We start from the raw sequence: 23,533 nt of genomic DNA, 5'->3' as shown, positions 1-23,533 counted from the left end.
GGGCCCGGCCTGTGGCCGCCTCTGCCCCGCCGTTCCTGCGGCCGGGCGGCAGGGGCTCTGCAGCTGCAAAGCAACGCGGCCAGGAGGAGGCCGTCAAGAGGCTAATGAACACCTAAACGCGGAGCAGGTTGAAGAACACAACGTTTGAAAGCAGGGAGCACACAGCCGTGCGGCAGAGGCAACGACCCCAGGAACAGCCCCCCGCGGCAGTGAAGCAGCGATACAGCCAAGCCACGCACACCTGCAAGAGAGGAAGCAGCAGCAATTCCCACCAACTTAACACACACCCCCCCGCTTCCTCGTCCCGTACATGGATTTATTTTTAATTGTCTACAGTTCCAGGCAGACATACAGGAAACAGACTTCACTTTAGTAAATACAAGTGAGGGGTAGAGCTCCCACATAAGAGCAACTCAAACACAAGAGGCTGGGACGTAAAATGAGAGACGTAAAACTAGATCCTCTCTGTAAAGATGGGAGTTGTACTGAAATTCATTTAAGGAAATTAGTATTTAAGTATTTGTAGTGCTAATTAAAAATAGTCTGCCAGCTTTGACCACAGATAGACAACTGGAGGAACAAAATAGTTAGAAGTCATATTTTCCTCCAAAGCAGCATTAGGACTTTAAGCTATGTGTCCAATACAGAAAAATAAACAGATTTTCGGCTTTGTGCTACTGCATTATTACTTACCGCACTGCAAAGTCAGGTATCAAAGATCTAAAACCTTTTATAGTTCTAGGCATACAACAAGATTTTGACATACGGTTTAAGTATCAGAGTTGCCTTGAGGAATTATAAACAGAGAATCCAAAATAACAGCTGAGATGGCTGCAGGTGTTGGAGGTCTTTATTGAGATTATAGCACAGATAACACTTCTATAGTTACCTTTCCACTTTTATACGATAGTTAAAAATGCTTGCTACAGTGCACATGTAATTTAGTAACCAAGAGAATCCAAAAAGTAACTGCAGTTCAAATAAATAAATAACCTAATGTTTAAGGTTTATATTTTAAAAAGTAAAAGGAACTGTACAATATGAAAATATAACAATACATAAACATTACATTCTAAAGTTTTGTAGAAATAAAACTGCAATTTCCCATACATAAACAGTGCAAGAAATAAAATTCAGATAAGCTTCTGAACTGGGAATTTAAACAATTTAATTCTTAAATTATCATGCAGACATAGCATTTTAAGCCATGCTGGTTTCTATTATAGCATTAATGGCATCCCTTTTACTTGAAAAACTGATAGCCATTAAGCTCACTGTGACAACTGCTGCCAATCCACTCTTTTCTACAGTACATTATACACAGAGGTATTCTGTTGCATTCAAAAAGTAAAATATTGTATGTTTCTACAGAAGGAAAAAAAAGAAAAAAAATCAATATTTTACTTTTTTCCCCTCCAACATGTTAGCTTGTTCAAAACAATGTCACATAGTAAAAAGAGCAACATTTCCCCCAGTTTAGATGAAAAAAAAGAAAAAACCCACACTATATAATGGACCATAATCAAGATGTGGTTACTGCCTAGTCACCTTTAAAGTTCAGAATTTATTACTAAAAAAGTTGAAATTGTGGAGATGTTATAAAGTTTGACCTCTTGTTGAGAAGTGATGAATATAATAAATCTGAAAAAACAGTGAAAGTAATTTATCTTTTATGTGTGTGTGTGTGGAAATAATTACATACAGACTTGATGAAAGTGTTGTTCAACTTAAGTTTGTATATAAAATTCTTATTGAGGCAAAGACCAAGGAATGCAATTAATACCAAACTGTAAACACATCATTCATGTTACTTCGAGTGCACATCGACAACATAAGAGTTCTCCTCATAGACTTTGGCAACAAGACTACAATAGGTCACAGCAGCATGAGTTCACATGGAAGACTGAAAGCACTGCAAAAGAATATACTAAAAACACCAAGACCTCCTAGAAACCAGAAAAATCTGACAAGTGCCCCTCCTCTTGATAAGACACTCTCCTGCTCAACTGCTGCTCCCTCAATGCCTAATTATTATTACTTTGTTTTTACAGTTCTGTAGTCTCAGGTCTCTGTGCTTTAGCTGCATAGGTTGCCTTTGTTTGCACTCTAGCCATTGTAGGTCCAAAGGGTTACAGTTCTGTCTGCAGAAGATGACAAGAAGGAAAGATCCTGTGTATGCCATCTGCACTGAATAACTTTGTCCTTGTGCTCTCCTACCACCATAAGAGGAAGCTGCTTTGTGAGGTCCCCTACGGCAGAGGAACAGAAATCATTAGTCAACTCATGAATTTATATCCCAGGTCTTTGGTTTTTTTGGGGTAGGTTTTTTGGTGTTTTTGGGTTTTTTTTTTTTTGTGTTTGTTTAATAAAGCTTACATATGTATTTAACCTTATGAAGCATGCTTGACCCCCCCCCCCCCAAGGCCCCAGTGTTTTGGTTTTTAGGCATTACTGGACACAGTACAACTTTAAAATACAAGTATTCACAGTTTTTAAACAATGTGATTAAAATTTAACGGTCCAAGTTGATTAGGTATACCCGATATCTTCCCTATTCTTAACTCTTCCCAGTAAAAAAAAGCAACGTTATTATACTTTTCTTTTTTCTAAAGGGTCAATTTTATGACTACTGCCTGAAAGCAATGGCCATTTCGTCAGGCAACAGTGTTAATTAGTTCTTTTATCACAATCAGACCCCCTCCCAAAAGCAAGATATAGTTCATAGCCTACATTCTTAGCAACACAACTAGCCAATTGTGAACAGACACAATCACATTTATATACATTTCAAAACCTTCAAAGCTCTACTATTTTTTCCCCTTTTAAACTAAAACCTGATCTTTGAACCAAGTTCTCTTACAACTTCCATATTAAATCAAATTGAAAATTAACCTAGTATCCTTTATAGTACGTTACCTTGCAAGTCTGTCACCTTTATTTTCATATCATACGATCCTGTGAGCAAGTAGTGTGCCCCTGGAGAGAAGCGAACAGAACGAACATCACTGGAATGAGGATGATAGCTCTGCACCATTCGTCCTCCTCGAATATCGTACAACATACAGCTAGAGTCCTCTTGTCCTGTAGCCAGGAGACGACCACTAGGATCAACAGCTACTGAGGCTACAGCACTTCCTACAGGAGAAATTGAAAAAAAGCGAACACACATTATATTTATGTATATTTGTGCAAATAGCCAACTTTTTTTCTAAATAAGAATATACATTGTGTAAGAATACCAAATGCTAGCCCTTAGATTTAAGGTGAACATACCTAGCTACTGCTATCTTAAAATAAGAAAATGTTTATGTTCTAGCACTTAAAACTCTGAAGCCATAGGTCACGCTGGAATGGTAGGAAAGCCACTGTTAAAGCTGCATAAGAAAACGTATCTGTTTCATCACAGGAAAGAAAGTCAGTCTTTATGAAATAATGTAGAACAATGCAAGGAATTCCCTCCCACCCTAATTCTAATTTATTGCCCCACCCCCCCCCAATGTTTCAAGAAACAAATCCGAACCCAAATGGTTCTTAAGAATCCTTTTGCAGATTTCTGTAGAGTATGTTGACAACTTGCAAAAATGGCTGCTCCTTCCCACGCCTTCCTTTGATTCCGCAACAGTTATCTGTGTCTTGTTTTATTTTAGTGTACTTGGAAGCGGTCTGTTTGAAAGTCACAAGGCAAAAAACTAGCCAACTTTTGAAAGGAAATGTTACTTTTAAAAAAAAAAAACACAAACAAAAAACCAAACCAAAACACACAGGTAAAGATATTCTCACAACTTCTTTCTTTTAAAGCCAAGCCTCCATTCTGTGATGCAAAACCCCCTTGCATTCACTCTATATTACTTAGACATCTTTAAAATATATTTTTATGCAAGAATGATCAGAAGCATGATAGCAAGCGTTACCTGTTCCGTGAAACGTTGTTCCCACAACACGAACACAGCTTGGCACTCTCAGATCCCAGAATCTTACAGTCTTGTCTTGGGATCCAGATGCAATCATCCAGCCACTCCATGTATAAAGTGCTAAAATATGACCTGTGAACAAGAAGACTTCTTTATTTGATTAAATATTATTAATCAAATAATGAAATATTACAGTTCTGATTATATTTTCACATTCACAGATTTAACATCCTATGGAAAACCTGCAGGCTGCATGACCTAAAATGCCAACAGTGTAAGGCAATACCCAGCTTTATATCTTGTCTGGAATGAAGCATGCACTCTCTCCATTAACTTAACAGCCAATGTATTTAAAAACAGCCCCCCCTCCCCCAATACCTCCAGAGCTATTTGGAGAGGAAAAAAAAAAACCATCTTGATAGAAAGAAAACCACAGAGACATTTAAAAAAAAAACCCAACAAGTTTATTAGAATATAATACAGACTTAAAAAGTGCAAGAGAGAAGCAGTAACATACATACCAGTGTGACCACTTAGAGCATGCAGGCCTTGTCCTCGCTGACAATCTGTTGTGTAAATATTACAGTCCCCTGCTCCAGCACTTATTAAAATAGCACCACCACTTTCTGGGCCTTCCATAAAAGCAAGGTCTCTGATTGTCCCATCGTGCATGCTGAACTCCAAATCTGGTCCTAAAATAATTTAAAAATCAAGGAACAAAATAAGGCATACTTTGCTTCTCACTGTTAGTGCTGCAATCTTTAAAGCAGCTACAGTGATAATGCAGAATATTTTAGGCAAGGGTGGGTATACTACCAAGTATAAACATTTTTTTGCACTTTCCATAGAATACTCCATTTCAGTTACTAGAGTTCAAACAAAATCTCTAAGAATCTTGTTTTTATTGAGTGTTGCTTGAGCTTCCTACAGTTCTAAAGCTTTGCAAAAGGTACATGGACCACCTCCACAGCCAATTCCAGCCAAGGTTTATAGAGTACATTTATTTCTTTTTGTAAACTATGGTAAACTAAAAAGGCTTTCTCTGCCAGGAGGGATCATTCAGAACACTGAACCACATAGGACAAGACAGCCTAAGTTCAAACCAGAGGAGATAAGACCCATATTCAGTGTACTGATTAGGAGGGTTAGGCATGGAAAATAGTATTTGCTGGGAGAGAAGCCTTTGACTTTTAAGATGGGGGAGAATATGACAGAACTAGGCAAGGAAAAGGGGAACTGGAAGTGGAAATAAGTTCCTACTGACAGTCAGGAACTAGAGTAGGGTAAGAACATCTGATTGTTTTACCAGAAAAAAGTCTACCAGAAGACAGCACAATACCAGAGAGTCTTGCAAAACAAAACCAAAATGCAAACAAACAAAAAACCAAACCAAACAAAATCCAAAAGATAACTCCCAACCCCTGGCTCTTTGCTGGACAGAGACTACAGTGATGGTGAAAGGGAAAAGTTAATCAAAGTATTAGAATAAAAATAACAAACCCTATTAACTACATAATCAATGTAATTTGAATGGTTTTGCCAAATATTGGACAAATAATTGAAAATAAGTTCTTTAAACTAAATACACACAAACACTACCTGTTGCATTACAAGTTTCTGCATTAAAAGGCAGTACTTTCACATATTTATCATTAGAACCAGTAGCTAACAGCTGTCCACAGGGACTCCAGGCTACACAGTAGATTGATCCTTTATGATGCTTGTTCCTTTTGAAGCGAACTACAGGTTGTTTAGGAGCATTATAAGCACTGGAAAAAAAAAAAAAAAAAGGAAAAATATCCAATCTCCTTTTATTTGTAAGGAAAACAATGTATTCTAAAATGAAAATACTGTTTTTCTCTTATTTAGATAACATAAAATATGTATGACTGTTTGCATTGAAATATACACATGTGATCTAAGATAAAACAAAAGCATCTTCTCCATCCCATTTTTTTCATTTTTTCCTCATCTTCCCATTGTATTTGTGACTGGACATGCAAAAAGAACTTACACAATCCCTTCATCTAGAAAGGGTTGATACAGATAAAATTAGTAATTACTAGCTACATACAATGAAACCTTATCCCCAGAATCCTAAATTGGTGGGATTTTTCTCTACATCCTTCATACTTCAACTTCTTGATCCTGTGGCCACTTTTGAATGTGCTTGAGTTCAATTAAGCAACAGTAGGCTAAGAAACCTCTAAGGGACACACTACCTATGGCAGCACCCAGTGCAGCTGGCATGGCTAAAGGCTGGGTCTGGGACTAAACTATCAGGCTGCAGGTTGGAAAATCGAGATTCCTGAAAGAAGAAAGCAGAAGCCTGTGTAACCTCTGTGTATGTATGCAGGAAGGTGTTTCTCTTCCAGTTTCCCCTAAGCAGGGATGTGTTTGGTATGACAGCCCAGTTATATGACTGGGCTCCATATACTTGTGTTTGGGGCTGCTGTTGTGCCTAGTAGTACCACAACAATAAAAATTGAGGCCTGCTGTTTTATCCAAAAAGTTGTTGCCTATGCCATCCTTGCTGTCAGAATGAGTGGGACTAATTAAGCACTTAAAGTGATTAAAGGATCAAGAAAAATGCTTCTGTGTTAACCCTACCTGGGAAGACATAGAAAAATGCTGCAGTCAGGTACTGTCCCTTCTTTGGCCATTAAATAAATAACAAAAAAACATAAGAAAAGAAAAAAACTCATACATGTTCATCATTATGAACTGTGCACTGGATACAATTTGTTGAATATGGTGACTCTCAAAGCTTCGCTCATCTACTAGAAAAGCTAATACAGCAGTCTGTGCAAGAAAGACACATTCACCATTATATGTTAATGCAGGAATCTTCACAGCATCTAAACATACCATACATTCTTATTTCCAAAACCAGATCAGCTTTACATATGTCTGAAATAAAAGGAACAGTCCTATTGATGTACATTTCCTCTATTTAAATCAATTAATCTCCTACAATGTTGTTTCTTTGTTTCCATAGCAGGAAGTAGTCAAGTGCTTAAGATAATGCTGTATCCATGAACATTCATTCCAGTAACATCAACATCAACAACAGAAATTCAACAAATTACATTGCTATTGAAAAATTCAGAAACCATACTATAAATACTTCAACAAAAGAGGTAGAGGTAAAAAACAGAACATCTAAGTCTGTTAAAAACTTTTGAGATAAACATGGCTTTAGTAAAGAATCCTAAAATAAATCTATGTGGAAGCTAATTTTATTTTGTTGCCAGAGAGGAAATCCATGACAGATTAGCCTAAATCAGAATCACCATTCAACACACACTACAGAGCTTCCTAAATAGCCTAATGCCTTATATCACACACAGAGTTTGGATTCACAACATTTGTTAAGAGGTGGAGGCAGCAGCTGAGAATCACTGACTTTGTCAGGACATGGGAGCACCTGCCCAGCACTGAGACCACATGCTGCCAATCAGCTGTGTGGAAGCACTGTGATTATTTGAGCAACATCTGCAGAATTGTAATGTGTATCTATCAGTGTTTAATCTCAAACATGTGAAAAAAAGCACACTACTATTACACCTTTAGAGAAAGGAAAAAAAACCCCACCAACAATCAAAAAACCCAAAACCAACCTGTCCTGAATCATACATCAGTTTGAAACACAATTTTGAGAACTTAAAAAAATCCCAACAAAACTTTAATGAACTATTAAACAACTGCTATTTACCAGATACGCTACACAATTATAGGTTTTTGAAAAATACAAAAAATTTTGAATGTGTGTCTAGACTCAGGTTGTTACAATATGAGTATCTTTAAGATAATGTAATCTCTCTGCTGACTTGTAAATCCCATGATGAAATGTTTTTGGCAGACTGTAAGCATAGTGAAAGAACACAAGAGGAAGAAGAACAAGTTCAGAATTGAGGAAATCTCAGTATTCCTTTCATAGCCAGATGCACTATGTCACTTGTCACATCAGATCACGCACTGTAACTAGAGCCTAAGGCTGCAGAGTCCATCTAACCTTTCCCAATGGTTAGAATAAGTTGTGTGGGAGCAGAGTTAGTCAATAAGGAGGCGTTCATTCCACTGAGAATGTTTTGCACTGTTTACCAATCAAGAGGAGGTTATCTGGGCTTCAAGCCCAGCAAGTCGGCTTGCATTGGCGATCAGAGAAATCAAGTAGGTTTGTTGTTGTTTTTTTGTGGGGTTTTTTGTTTGTTTGTTTGTTTCATATATTGCAAATGTATTCCAAATATTTTGGAATTAAACTTCAAGGGCTACCTTACTGATGATATTTAAGGACGAAAAGAAATAAAAAAAATCAGATTACTTTTTGAACACTTTGGAAGGCTGAACATGAGTCCTAAACTGGGAAGGTGTCCCAGATAAAGTCACTGTGCATACCTGTAGCTCCTTCTGAAATTCTGACATTTTAGATGCCTGCACTTCCCCCCTACTCCAGGAAAATAATGTAACTAGAGCAGAGACAAGGAGATGGTTATTGAGATGGCAATACTTATTTCTAGGTGAAAAAATATTTCTCCCCCTCCTATTAAAAAAAAAAAAAAAAAAAAAAGAGTGAAAAGAAAACAGAAAAGAGTAGGTGCACAGTAAACCACAAACAGTGCTTTTCCTGTCAAGGAACTGAAGTATCAGGAAAACAATGTTTATAGTAACAATGGGTCATAGACATGCTCTGGCAAATTTTGCTGTAAAAGTTGAAGATGATACTGCTTTCTCTGTTAAGTCTGTCCTGCCAGAAACTGCACCTCACAAAGCCCAACTTCTGCTGGCTTGGGAACTGACACATGCTTTCTCCCACTTTTACAGCTGGAATATCAAAACCAGAAGCCACCACAGTAAACACAGAAAAGCTCACCTGCTGAAGCAAAAATAACACTTCTATAAGGAAAAGGTGTGGTATTGTGGCAATACATCTTGCCAGTAATGGAAGAGAGCAAAAAAGTAGCCCGCAAATATACAAATTCTTCAGCAGATCATCTTATTTTTGTTTGGCAGTTCAGGTTTCTAGGGAAAGTATTGCACTATTTATGACAACAAAATAAAAGTATGAAATGTACAAATATCAGTAGCTACAGGAGAAAGAAGTGCTATGCTACAGAAAAAGAAATGATTATAACAAGCTTTCTTACCTTGGGTCAATTACTTCTGGATAGGCACAAACTCTCAAAGTTTTAGAGTTAGAGCCAACAGCATATAAACTCCCACTGGGATGAAAGGCTACAGCTCTGACAGCTTGTGTGTCTTCTAGAGTATTAATGCAAATGAACTGCTTTTTTGATTTATCATCCTGTGTAGAAGGATAACAGTCAAAATTAAGTTCTTCAGCATAAAACCAGACATTTAAAAGTGGATGTGACTGTTCTGCTGAATAACGTAGAACTGTTGTACCAAAGTATTAATAACTAGCAGCACCAGGCTAAACTATTCAAATTACAGATTTCTAAAACAATGTCTACTCCAGATCAAGGAATGGCATACTTCAAAAAGTTCTTCTCTTCAACTCACTCTTACAGCTAACACTAGATTCACATTTCTCATTCTCCCTCCAGGCTTCCAACAGCTTTTGTTCTTCTAAACAGCCCATCTTAAAAGCATGATATTACAGTTTATTTCTGTGTAAACACATTTGATCTGTGTGAAACTTGCAAGGGGAACAAAGCTGCATTTTTCTGAAAACAGTCCAATTCATAAACACAGTTTATAAAACAAATATAATACTAAACATAAGAATCAACTTTTCACCCTGTAGATAACACAAAGTTATCATTAAATTATGCTAAACTTTATTACATCATCCTCCAGATTACTTCATCACCACCTTTCTAAAATTCTGATTTTTATTTATCTGATGCAGAAACTTTGGAATGTACTTATTGCAAAGTTATTTCTCTAAAGTCGGACCATAGTGACAGGAGTCCAACAATCAAAGTCTCAACCTGGAGAACACGAAACAATGGCTGTAAAAGACATCCCATTGAAACCTCTGTTGTACAAGGGAGCCGCTGAGAGAGCTGGAACTGTTTGGCCTGGAGATCAGAAGGCTTTTCAGGGGGGGGTGTGTGTGTGTGTGTAAATCTCATCAGTGTATATGAACACCTGACAGGAGGAGTGAAGAAGATTGAGTGAAACTCTTATCACTGGTACCCAGTGAAAGGACAAGAGACAATGGACACAAACTGAAATATAGGAAATTCCATTTAAGCTTTTTTTTTTAAAAAAAAACTATGAGGGTGGTCAGACATGGGAACAGGTTGTCCACAGAGGTTGTGGAGTCTCCATTCTTGGAGATACTCAAAACCCAACTGGGCCAAGCCCTGAGCAGCCTGCTCTTGTTGACCCTTCTTTAAGCATGAGTTTGGACTCAGTCTCCAGAGGTCCCTTCCAATCTCAATGGTTCTGTGATTCTGTAGGTACTGCATCAACCAAAAATCATTCTAAATATCTATTAACAATGAGAGGAAGTCACATACTCAGGATTAAATATTGAATCTTGGGAAAACATAAATTGTAAAGGACAATAAAGAAAACTCACCTCATCGCCTCTTGTCCTAGTTAAATTCCCTGAAGAATCTTCCAACTGTGGCTGAGTGACAGCATGTTCTGATACACTGTTTTGATTTGGTGAAAAGTTTAAATTCACAACAAGATAGAAAAAACAAGAGCAGGGACAGATTTGTTTGTAAGTATTTTTTGGACTAAAGTTACAGTTTCAGTCATACTCAGAACTGACTAATTTATGTGGACAAGTGTTACGCGTGTCTGATTCTTTATCATGAGGTGGTTGTTTTTGCAGCAACTCCAGGCGTTGAAAAAGTGAATACAAGTTAAAAATACTTGTTTTCATTCCATAACATACATATGTATACATGTACATACATACACACACACGTGGAAAAATAGTGGTTGCTTTCAGCTCAGCACTATCTTTAGTTAAGAGAAGAAATTTAATTCCTACTCTGCCCTGCCTCTCTCTCCACCTACTTCGTATTTAATAAAAAACCTTTCAGAAACTTAGAACACAACATAAACAAGAACTATACATATAAGATGGAATTAAAAGTCCAAAATTAAAAGTAAGCATAAAGTGTAAACCATAACAAGTAACCACTATTTCTTGTGTGCTGTCAAAAAAAAAAAGGATTTTATAATCCCTATAAAAATATATAGAAAACACTGATCATGAGCTAAATAACCCTATCCAATGACAAATTCATCTGATAACTAAAAATAAATACGAACACCTACTCCCACAGTGCTAACAGAAGGACATTTCTAGTCCTGAACAGTCTCACATAACTTACGTTTGATTCCCCTGTACAGGTGACTCTTCAGGAAAGGGTATCTGATTAGCTGATCCACGCTTTCGAGGAGTGCTTGTATTAACATTTTGGCTATCAGTTGTTATCCTCTGACTAGCATCTGAAGGTGGTGATGTAAAGTTACTTGCTGGATTGGTAGATGCATTCCCTTTGCTCCCATTACATTGCTGGCTAAGTGTTTGTACATCATTTCCAAGACTGTCCATACCTATATTTAATTCTCCTAGCTTCTGGATAGATCTAATAACAAATGACAAGAAAAAAAGACCACCAAAACAGGTTATTATAAGAACTTGAGGAGGGACAGGAGTGGGTGGAGGGAGAAGCAACAAAACCCCCCAACCTGTTAAGAAACTGTTCAGTAAGATTCTGTTGCTGATCAGCTCCATCTTCTTGATTTACGCCTCCTTCCAACAACATTTGCTGGTACAACTGTCGTTGTTGCTCTTTCTGTTCTAAGTGCTGCTGGTAACGTAGTCTTTGTCTGTAATATTCCTGAAACTGCTCTGTTGAATCACGAAGCTTAAAAGAAGTGAGAATTACTAATGAAAATTAAATAGTAAATTGTGGTATTTAACCTAAATATTCACTCTCCAGTTCGTTATTATACAAGCATCAAAAGGTCAGCAGATTCTCCTCTGAGGAACAATGCTTTCATTCTCCCCTAAAACCAGATACAATTTACATATTAAAAAAGGAAATTGCTGCCAGCCTGTACTACTCACTGTTGAAGTAGTTCTGCTCTAATTCAGAAAAAGACTCCTCTTTCCTACAAAACTTCGAAAGTATTACTTAACATCAAAACAAATAGGTGATTGGAAACTGAAAATAAAAATCAGAAAACAATGTAAGCTACATTCCAAATTCCAACTCATATTTTCACTACTAATTTAGTATTTTCTGCCATGTTGACACTTCTGTGCTGTCAGTCTGCAAAGCAGATTTACCTCTTCCAGTAGCCAACCTTTAAGTGGTCTATCTAAGTGTTACATCTTACTGTTGAAATTGGTACCTTGTTCTAACTTTAAAATTCCTTACTGGTCCATTCTGGACCAAGCACAAATACTTAAGCTTCCTTTCTCATAGTCTCTTCCCTTTTACGTACTATCTTTAGCTTCCCACATTGCCAGCTCCTCAGGACTCCCTGCCTTCTGCATTCCCTGATCCTCACTTTCTCTCTGTGCCACTAGTTCCAAATGATACCATCATAAAACAGTTGAGAACAAGTTAAAAATGAACAAACAAAAAACCCCACAGGAAACCAAAAGAGCTTTAGTCCAAGGCCAAAATATCAACACTGAAAAAAACCTTAACTGCACATTTACCAAACTAATAGAGAAAAAAAAAGTGGTAAAAGAAACCTGGTAGATTTTTGTTCGTTTGTTTTTGAAAGTGACATCTTTGTCATCTAGTAATTCTAAGTTGTATAAGGACATCCTGATAACTTTTGCATTAGTTCAGACAATTCATGCAGAGGATCCTTCTTCATAACTAGGAGCTTTCACATTTCTTCTAAATAAAAACACTTGCATTATAATTCTGTGTTCTCTGACACAATAATTTTTTGATTTATAATGGATTTCCTAGCTCTGTTGCATTTGTAAAAAGTTCTCCACCTGAGATGAATACGTGCAATTTAGAAACTCTGAAGTTACCTTCAGAAGTCTGAAAAGCATTCTCTATATTTCAAATAGGTGAATTGTTCCCCACTCACTGGGTTATAATCCTTCTAAGCAACAGGCATATTCTTGTCTACACTTCTTTCCACGACTGATACTTTTTTGTTGCAATTGGATTCAATCCTTTGATCCTTTAGTTGGTGTAATAATGATGCAGAATCCAACACCTAAACCTAAAATATGTTGCTCCGATGCTCTATTCTATAAACTCCAGCTTCTAACACAACCCCTCCAAGAACAATGCAAAAATAAAGCTATGAAAAGAAACTTAAATGAATTTCTTACTTGCACAGGTAGACACATATACCACTACAATGTGGAAAACAAAAGAAGGTGAAATTGAATTGGGTACTACATTCTCTTCTACTTGTGTATAATAGTCTGGCCAACATCTTCACCTACAGCACAGCATCTCCTGTCTTCATTCTCTCCTATAAATTCTGCGTCCCTTTTTTTTGCCTTTTGAAGCCTGCTCTGTCACACGTCTAGCTAAGCTCTTTCCTCCCTCCCCTACTTCCCAATGTGCACATACAACGTTGCAGCAGAGAAGTTACTCAGCGAAGTCCTTGAGGGGAGTGAAGTCCTTGAGTCTGGAGGACTTTGTTAATCCTCCAGCAGGCCCTGTTGCCTCAAGTATCCAGAGTCTACGAGAATATAGCCCTGTCAAGACTAGACTGGTTTTCAGTACCATATAGATGTCATAAGCCAAGACAAAGTTTACTTAAGAAAATCAAACTGGAGCCTGCAAACAGACCGCATACTCGATGTTATTCATCATTACTGAATTAAGAGGCAGATATTTAAGACTGTTTTCATTGTTTTGTACCGAACTATTATTTCACTTTCCCCACATTGCTGTTAAGGAGAAAAAAGGAAAACAAGGATAGTCAAGGCACAAGCCTTCACAGATGAATCAAAAAACTGGTTATGCTATTGGATCCTGAATAACAAAGATACATTTACCAGTGAGTTATCCAATTTTAATTTCTCTGTGTCCTAGACAAAATTATTGAAGATGACCTATGAAACTTAGTGTTAACACCAAAAATTGCAGGCTACATGCCAGATTCCTTGCTAAAACACTAAGAGGATTCTTAAGCATTGTTTAATCTAACATTGCTGGCTTTGAGTACTGCAACTTTTTTTTTTTTTTTTTTTTTTTTTTAAGATATACACAACAGTTTAGCAACACTGCTGATGTGAGAAGGCACACTTATCAGCTGCATTACAGACTCAAATGACAGCAGAACTTTATACAATGGAAAAAAATAGAGTAGTTTCGTATACAAGATGCAATATGGTATTTTCACTATAGTAAAAACAAGATTCAAAGCAATCCATTATCATGCATGAAGTTCTCAACACAAAGGCAAATCATTATGAAGTGATCAGAACACAGCTCAAAAGGCCTCATTATTTTTAAACAAACAACCATTACCTCATTTTTTTCTTGTTTGGCTGATCCCTGACTCTGTGCTCCATTAACTGGTTCATTTTCTGGAACTGAACTCTGGCACAAAGTCTCACTGCTGATGGGATGCTGTGGCTCCACGGGAGTATCACTTCTTGCAGCAACATGGAAGAGAAGAGAAGCTTAATTGAGAGAAATTAAAAGTAGAAGATCCCCTGGTAAGTAGAGAAAGATAACATTCTAGAGTAAAATCTGATAACACAAGTATGCAGACTACTTAAGCCACATAAAACTGAAGGCATTGCTTAGGAAAAAAATGCCACTTGCAATGGGTTACACTAATCAAAACTCCTAACAAACGAAAAGCACAGACAGTGTGCTTTGTCCCCACATTTTCCAAAACGCCTTACCACCGTGGAATATCCAAATTCCCTGTTTTCTACCCCTACACTTGAATTATATACCCTTTAACCAGCAAGCTATTCAACTCAATTGTTTTCAAAGCAATTATGTGTATGGAATGTATCAGATAGACTATGTGACTAATGTCTTCTCTAAGATATGAGTATCATTACCACTATCAATCTGTATTTTAAACTATACTTAACATCCATCAGCTTGAACATTCCTGAAAGTGCTACATAGGAAAGTGTTTATATCAGTTTTGCTATTCTTGCATCATGTAAGTATTTCTGCATGGAACTCTTTCCAAAATGCTTTAGCACTCAGTAAGCATGCAGAACACATTAAAAGCCTTGGATTCCCATCTTCAGTTTTGTCAACTTGCAAAGTCCTCTTTACTCAGTGACTTGGAGCACAGCTCTTAAAGAAGCTATTTTGAACTTTTTGGGTGTAATAACAAAAGTAACTGAGCTGACTAAAAGACAAGTAATTGCTTGCTGAATACAACTTATAAAAGAAATACCATGTTTCTGCCGTGCAAGAGGAAGCAAGGGCCAGATTTACATAAAGCTCAGCTTCCCAGCTTCCACCCTTGCAAATATTGCCATTTAAGATGGAGACTTAATCTGAAGTTGGATTTTTTCTGAAAAATGTTATGCCTTCTTGAAAACTATGGGTCTGGCCCCTTAACCTAATTCTAACCTTCAAGAGATGTATTAATTAATGAAAAAACATGTTAAGAACTATCAACTTCACTTAAAATCACATGCGAACGCCTACACAAAGAAAAACTGCAGCGATTTACCACTTTGTTTAGCCCACAAGATAACTCTATTTGTGCACAATTATTCTAGTACACTAAAATTGAAAAAGGAAACAAAAAATGTTCGAGAATCATTTTTAACATTGGTCCCTGGGCTAGATGCACAAATGTTAAGGTTTGTGCATACAGATGAGTAAAATTAGAGGATTCACAATTCATCAGTATCTTTAGGAGGTACACTTTTTAAAAATGGAACTCAAGAGATACTTCCACAAGACTTAGGCTATGCACAAAAACTCCAGTTGTGAAGAGGCCGGTAAAACCAAAGATTTAAAGTGGATCATTTAGAATCAAATGAAATAGCTCCTTTCAAGATAAACATTAAGGGAATGTTTTAAGACATACATTAGTGCAAAAATGTCCATTATTATTGGTGAACTGACATCAGTATGATAGTGTTTATTACCTTTTTATTGAGTTTAGTTACAGCTGCTCTTTATCTTAACACAAGATACAAAATATTGCTGTAAGGCAAAACTAATAGACAATGTCACGAACTGCAGCCAGGACTGAACACCACAGCTCTAAAAGTGTCCTCTGCTGGCCAGTGCACTCAAGTGCAGTGCTAGTTACCCACCTGGTTCTCTAAGGGCCAAAAAAGCTGGCAGCTGCTCTCTAGAGAGGCATGGATATAACACTTAGAAAGGGGCAGAACTGATCAAAATAAAGGCCAAGCAAAAACATGATGATAAACTCTTAGTTAACAAGTACCATTTCTCCTTGTTACCAGGACTTTTCTCTCAGAAGGTAAAAAGCACAAAGTTTTGATACAGGCTTTAGTTCTCAAAGAAGGAGAGAAGTCAGTTTTGCAGCCTACATTCCATTAAAAGAAGTTATTAATAGCATTCACCACTACCACAACCCAACTATCTCCAAGTCCAATATAAAAACCATAATACATTCAGCCACCTTATACAGATCTGGTTTGGAAAATGTTAAGTAAATACTTAAGCTGAACTACTATTGTAATAATTTAAGTGACAGAAGAATGCTACAATGACGGCATATAGTCATTTCCGCTGACTTCATTGGGACTATTTCTATACGTAAATTTTTGAAATGTACTTAATCATTTACAGTGTCAGGACCAAAATTTACAGACGCTTGAGGACAGAATGGGATGGGGAAGGAAGACAGAGTTACAGCTATTCCACTATCTCCATTTATTTATCTGAAATGAAAGAATTCAGTAATACTGAACACAAATCTTTGCTAGACTCTATTACATAATCAGAGCATATTTGTGCTCTGCACTAGGATTTCAACTTTAAGAAAGTCCAGATTGAATCCATAAGGCTCAAGATCAAATACGAAGATCTACTTTTATCATAAAAGCGTAAGAATGAAAACACCTTGTATACAGAGTTTTAATTACAACAGCATTTAAGCAATCAAATTATGTTTCTATGTTACAATTATGTTCAAAGTTACAATGCAGGGAAGAACCCAGTAATATGAAGTGCAACATAAGCCAAGGTAAAAATAAAGCTACAGTTGCACTTACCGCTCAGGTGACTCTTCAAAAATGCTGTGACACTCAGTATTCTCAAGCATGAGACTTCGGCTGAGATTCTGTACTCCTGGGTAATGGAAATTAGCAAAGGAGTGCGACATTGGAGAAGTTTTGGTCCCAAGGTCTGTGACTCGCTTATCGTGATTTGTTAATCCACACGACAGCCCATCTAAGGCAGGGTTTAAGGAGCGGGTCATGTAAGCATCTGCTGACTGAGGTCGTCTCATTGGGGATGATGGATAAGGAGAAAGTTTGCTGATAAGAGGTGTCAAAAGATCAGCATAGGCAGCTTTTGTAGGCTTGAGGAGTTTATCAACATGAATATTAAGCATCTTTTGTTCAAAAGCACAAGAAAAAACAGTAGCTGGCAGATTCTGCAGCCACGATAATAAGCTAAGGTCCAAGTCATCACACCCATTACCACACAAGAGATCAATGCCCAACAATACTTCACTTTCAGTGATTTCTTCTCCTGTTGCTTTACTCTGACAGAATTCCACACAACATTCATAAAGCAATCCCTTCATTACAAGCTGAAATAAACGATTGTTACTTGCTTTGAAGCCAGCCTCACTCAGTTTTCTATCAGCCGGAATAAACTCTGCCACCATGACACAGGCTTCTTCAAAGCAGTGAACCCGTGCAGTGCTGGGATTCCAGTCCTTGAATTCCGCGTGGTTGGTCAAGCGAGGCAGCGTCAGTAGCAAGCAGAGTTTACTATAGTCTTCCTTCGAGGGACAATATTCTTCCAACGCATGTAGGCACTGTACAGCCTCTCGCATTGTAAATTCCAGCTACAGAAATATTAACATTAACAGAGTAGTTTGTAGTACATATGTTTCTACAATAAAACAGTTAGTTGAAGAAGAACAGGCGGCAGCAGAATTTCTCCGCTATCATTCCTTTATTACTGTTACTGTTTATATTTTAATTAAAACAGTATACAATATAGAGCTCGAAATTGCTGATGCAAATGTAGTTACCACAGAGCCAAATTTCTGGATGCTTTGACTTCCTGAAATCGCCCCCAGTCCCATTTTCTATAGATCTATGGAACTTTTTCATATCACTGCAGGTTTTACAGGCTTAAAATTTTAAATCTGTAGCTAAACAGCTCCAATTCTATTGTAGCACAGGTTACTTCCATTCTCAAAGCCAACTGAAGGTTTTTTCCCTTTTTTATATCCATGAAAAGCTATTGGCTTAAGTTATAAAAGGCTTGTAGATTTCTCTAGTTTCCAATGATTTGCAACTTTGAGTTGTCTTTCATATTGAGATTTTCTGTTCTTCAATCAAAAACGTTAAAAAAAGTTCAAAAAGTTCTCAGAAGACCTCCAAATGAATAGAGGGCTTTAGTACAAAGCTTGTTGATAGCTAAAAGCCAAGAACCATGTTAAATACATGTAACTTGGTATTTTTAGTTACAAAGATTAAAAAAAAAAAACCAAAAACCCACTTACCTATGTTACCTAGCATCTGCTCAATACAGCAGCCTTTCATCCACAACATGCCAACACATTTGGTAAGATTCAAAACGAAAAATAAAGGACATAAATCTGATATTTTTCTTCTGTACTGCTATCTAGTAACAGTATACAGATTGAGTAATTAGAGGAATAGTACACCTTTCCTTTACAACTGTAAATAAAGACTTACTTTCAGCTTTCTCTACACTGTCAAGAGAAGACCCTGCAGTACAATGTATGTGTAATGGGACAGAGAATTAAAATCAATTCAGTTTGGAAAATGAAATCAATTGTCTTAAAACTACTGGCATTCTTCATTTTTAACTTCATAACATTTTTGTTAGAAATTTGGTGTTCCTGTATTATCAACATAAATGAAAAACTAATTAATTTCACAATCTGCAGTTAATGTCTCTTTCCATACTGAAAACCTAAGTTCACAACTCCTGCTGTTTGCACATTTAACTGAATCAGTCCTTTGTGAACACCTCTGTTCCCTCCAAAGAAACAACTGTGTCCTTTCCCTCTAAAAGCAACAGAAATTAAGTTTAAGATTAATTCAAATTGGAATCTTTCACCTGGTCCCGATTATGACAATAAATTTCCATGATTCTGAGGCTTGATTCAGAACTCTTTTGAAAAAAAGAGCCCTGTACTTTAGCATAACGGCATAAAGTAAATCTCAGGATCAGGACCACAAACACAGTATATGGTCACTGATCTATGTTGCTGAGTTTCAAGCAACCCTTGTATACACAATTCTATTTGAGGCCTGGGAGCCACATTCATTTCCAAAGGATAGCAATTATTTTTTCCATTGTTTATGAAACCATTTGGTATTAGCTAAAATTTGTGTATTTGGTGCTGGGAGCTTCCGCTCTGCCTTTAATCAGCATATCTTAAGAGGCTTCTTGACAACAAAAAAACTCCCAAAACAGAGACAATTCTTACGTGCTGAGGCTCATCTTCCGCTGACATCGCATTGTTTACACACAAGGCTTCCAAGAACTTCTGCTTCATTATAATGTAACGAAATCTGCAGGTGATAAGTGAAATACTGTACATCTTGATCCAGTAGTTAAACATTCTTTTAGAGACAAGCAGAGTATTTTATAATTAATTTTTGAGTTAGGCATAGAAATTGCAATGACAAGGAACTCTGATCTAAAATTTTAACAAATTGGTAACCACAAAATTACATTTTAACAGGAAATGTCTTTTTCAATTATTGCTTTCAGAAATATTACATTTAAAATATTAGAAGGCTAATAAGAAAAAAAGTATAGCAATCATACTCATTTCTTAAATAGAAATATGACAGAACAGCCAAAAATAAAAACATGCACCATATTCCTAAAGTGTATGGTAAATGAAAACTCATACAGATTGTGTGCACACATTTTTCACAGTTTAAGTTAAAAAAACCACATGCACACACTTTAGGGACTATATACAGGTTAGAAAAAACAAAAACTAAGGTAAAAACCCCTTAGAACTACTGCTTTCATACACAATATTTAGAAATCCATGTATTTTCCACAACTCAAAAAATTGAACTCTGACATACATTCTATTTTACCTTTTCTTGTCGAATTTTTCCATACATTCAAGAGGCTGAATAAATTGAAGAACCTCATCCCACTGACCATCAAGAATCAATTGCCTAGTAAAAGAAAGAGTCACTCCTTTAATTTCACTGGACAAGAATATCCTTTTTCTTTCTAAGTAAGCAGCTCCTTTAAAAATACAACAGTCATTTAAATATACAACAGGGGATCAGCCTGCTTTGAAAAGTTAATGCTTTGCACAGATGCCAGGATGAGTGTCTGATGTGACTAGTAATAAGAGCAAAATCCAAGTCCTTTCTCAATATTTTGTAAAATAACTGCATACAAGAAAGACAAATATTAATTACTTTTAAAGGCACATCAAAAAGGACAAGATGGCCCTGTGTCTCCTGCTTTACCTGTAATTCTTACTTAAAAAAACCCCCACAAACTCAAAGAGTACAAATAAATACATTGATTCAATGAATACATCTTTAAGAATGAAAGAAAACTTAAAAATGAGTTAATTTTAATTGTATACATACTGCTGGGCCTATTTTATAAGGGGAGGGGGGGAAAACACGCAACTCCCATATTAAGAACATAGGAGGAACAGCTTGACAGGAACTATGCCAGCACAAGAGCTCCAACTCCAAGACCAGTGGGCTAGACTGCACAGGTGGATTAGTTTAATTTCTTCGTGCTCTCATATCACACAGAGAGTTCTCTATAAAAGGCCCAGATCTACAAGGAAGGGGCGAGTTTCTCGTTAAATGTATACTCCAACTAAGCTAAGAATGAAACAAACAAATAGGATTAATATTTTAATTCTTCTTTCATTTTAGCCCAATATCCATAATTTTAAACAAAAGGGAAGCCAGGTAAGAAATCTTGTTCAGTGATAAAATATATTTTTTAATGTTTTAAGAACAGCTAGATAAGTTATTTTCTCATACTTCTACAAAGTTATTAAGTACCTTTGGCATGAAATAGAAAACAGCAATGCTAAAAAAACTAGCGTGCATCTACAGTGACTCCTTTTAATAATTTTGAGGACAACAACATGAATGGTAAATCATACCAACTCTCATGCCTCGATGATAGCAGAGACCCTTTTCATATTGTTAACTTTAAGAGAGATCCAGATAATATTTAGGGGGAAAAGCATTGGAAACCACTCCACTCATCCTAGATCTTAGCACTAGAATATTGTCAAAACATTTTATTTAGTTTAGAAGTCAGTGAACTACACATTCAGTTCCCTGTGACATGGTAAGTAGATAATAACAGATCACTGCTGCCAACAGAAGATCTTGCTCTCCTATCCTATTCCTGCTCATGTGCTTTCCCTGACTTACCCTGCGCTGATACTGGCACTTGTTAAAACTCCTTCCCACTTCAATTCATTAGCATGCCAGAAAAATAACTAAGTTAAAATGGATGAACAAGCAAACAAAAAAAATCTAATTCTAAACCTATGTTGATGATGCCTAGTCAGTTAGTTCAAGTGGCTCACAGAAGGAGGTCATTAACTTCAAAGCTGGACCACAGAATTGGGATCAGGAAGAAGCAGAATACGATGAGGGCCTAAGGCCTCCTGTTTAGTGGCATGGGGCTGCCCACAGAATCACAGTCCAACTGTATGTTTTCATATATGTGGTATTTAAGCACCAGAGAAAGGAGTCCTACCTTAGAAAAAGCATGTCATCTGAAAAGAGGCCATTAATGACACCACTTTCTTTCTCAAGCGCCAGCATACTGATATGAAGTTTCCTTGAGTTCAGAAAATCTAATATTAGTTTAATTATTTCAGCTTCTTTCACATTCACTGTTTCTTCAGCCGTCATGATGGCAGCCTAAAAGGGAAAAGAAGAGAGAATTTTAGCTATGATCAGTATCTTATTTTATGCGTGGTTAACAAATGTTGGCTACTAAAAAACCTAAAAATACAGTTTTACAAGAGAGAATATTGAAGCATGACAAAAATTAAATAGACAAGATTAGGAAATTGATTTTAAGAGGTCGATTATGAAGCCACAGTTAAGACCTAACAATGCATTTGCATCTTTTTTATTTCTGTCCTATGTATATATAGGGGCCCAGATAAGCAAATCTACCAAGAAATCAATCCTCCTGCAGTGTAAAAATATTGTGCTTACCAAGTCTGCAATATGTAAAATTTTCCTTTCTGAAACGCTAACAGTGAAGTTCAAAGAGCATAAAAATGAGCCAGTTGTTATGTCATTATCTAGAGATCTTACATATAAACTTAAATGTTTCTAACACATACAAAAAGCACAGCACACTAAAAATGCAGTCTCCCCCTACCCCACTTTTGAAGTAGCATATGGCAATTAAGCCAAGGCTTTTTGTTCTTCCTTCGTAAGGACACCTATACCTGTCTATATGCTTTATGAAGAATCTAACGCTGCAAACCCAAGGTGGCCTAAGCCAGTTTGGCCGCTGAGTGCCAGAGTCCCATTCACTCACCTGCCTCCAGCTGCATGTTCCCGGCCCTTCCTTAGCACTCCTCACTTTTGTCATTGGGTTAGCTTTTCCAACAACTCATGTGTTGAAGTAGCTCAACGGTCTAATGAGCTCTCCAGCCAGCAGAAAGGAAAAGCGGGAAGACGCAGCTGGGGCAGTGACAGGCCAAGGCCCTGGCTGCCAGCAGTCAGCTTGTTTAAAGCTCCCATGGATGCAATGTCCAAGCTCCTTTGCAACACAATTCCTCCAAGGATATGAGAGTTGTAACACATACTTCTCTTAGGAAATCTAAAATAAATTCTGCTTCTGGCTAAGTCTTGCACGGTTCCTTAAGTCTGACTTAAAGTAGAAGCTGTTCAACTTTTTTTTTTAAACCTTAAAAAGACTTTACAGCTGTAGCTCCCAAGTTGATCTGCTGAAAACTATCTGAGGATATGGGGAGAAACCCTATAACACAGCCAAGCCACGTAGCATTGCCTCATCGGGAGCTCTTCAGAAAAAGCTAGCGGCTACAAGAGTGCGATTTCACATCAGGAGAAATTCAGTTTAAGCCCATGTTACTGCAGAAAGGGGTGGTCCCTCTTCTCCCCTCTGCACTCAGCCACACGTCCCCAGCCACTTCATGGCACCCACAATGGGTGTAAGGTTAGCCAGGCCACTCCTCTGATCCCAGCAGAAGTTAAACATTTATTCACTCTGTGGACACAAGGGCACTAATGCTGACACAAGAAACTGACAGCGCTTTGCTTTCTGGCAGTAGCAAAGTCTTAACCTGACTTAATTTGAATATGAGAGTGCACCAAAGAACAGAGAAGCAGCCAGTATCAGTGATGAACTGTCAGCAAGAGGCAATATCCCCAGGAACAAGGAGAGACAGTGGAATAACAGTGATCAGAAAAATGAATAAAGGGAGATGACCATACAGAGCAAGAGGTCCACAGCAATAGGTTATAGTTA

At 37.2% G+C, this 23,533-nt stretch overlaps 1 protein-coding gene across 3 annotated transcripts; it reads right to left on the bottom strand.

The window, feature by feature from the left end:
* Nucleotides 1-1,563: 1,563 nt before the first annotated feature.
* On the bottom strand, nt 1,564-21,936 carry WDR47 (WD repeat domain 47). Of its 3 annotated transcripts, XM_009580194.1 has the most exons (15): nt 21,779-21,936; nt 20,122-20,205; nt 19,479-19,578; nt 18,733-18,738; nt 17,068-17,870; nt 14,366-14,492; nt 11,592-11,770; nt 11,231-11,488; nt 10,462-10,537; nt 9,059-9,216; nt 5,511-5,680; nt 4,433-4,603; nt 3,912-4,043; nt 2,917-3,135; nt 1,564-2,249 (listed from the first exon to the last, which is right to left on the bottom strand). In XM_009580194.1, the coding sequence occupies exons 1-15, from the start codon at nt 21,934-21,936 to the stop codon at nt 2,107-2,109; spliced, it is 2,784 nt and encodes a 927-aa protein (XP_009578489.1). In that variant the 3' UTR covers nt 1,564-2,106. The 3 variants fall into 3 exon arrangements, with proteins under 3 accessions (XP_009578489.1, XP_009578490.1, XP_009578491.1); XM_009580195.1 differs by lacking the exon at nt 18,733-18,738 and having other exon boundaries at nt 19,494-19,578; XM_009580196.1 differs by lacking the exon at nt 18,733-18,738 and having other exon boundaries at nt 14,366-14,489; nt 19,494-19,578.
* Nucleotides 21,937-23,533: the final 1,597 nt, after the last annotated feature.

The sequence above is a fragment of the Fulmarus glacialis genome, unplaced genomic scaffold (assembly GCF_000690835.1).
Source record: "Fulmarus glacialis isolate BGI_N327 unplaced genomic scaffold, ASM69083v1 scaffold17396, whole genome shotgun sequence".
Classification (NCBI taxonomy): Eukaryota; Metazoa; Chordata; class Aves; order Procellariiformes; family Procellariidae; genus Fulmarus; species Fulmarus glacialis.
This window is presented reverse-complemented; position numbering and strand designations above follow the sequence as displayed.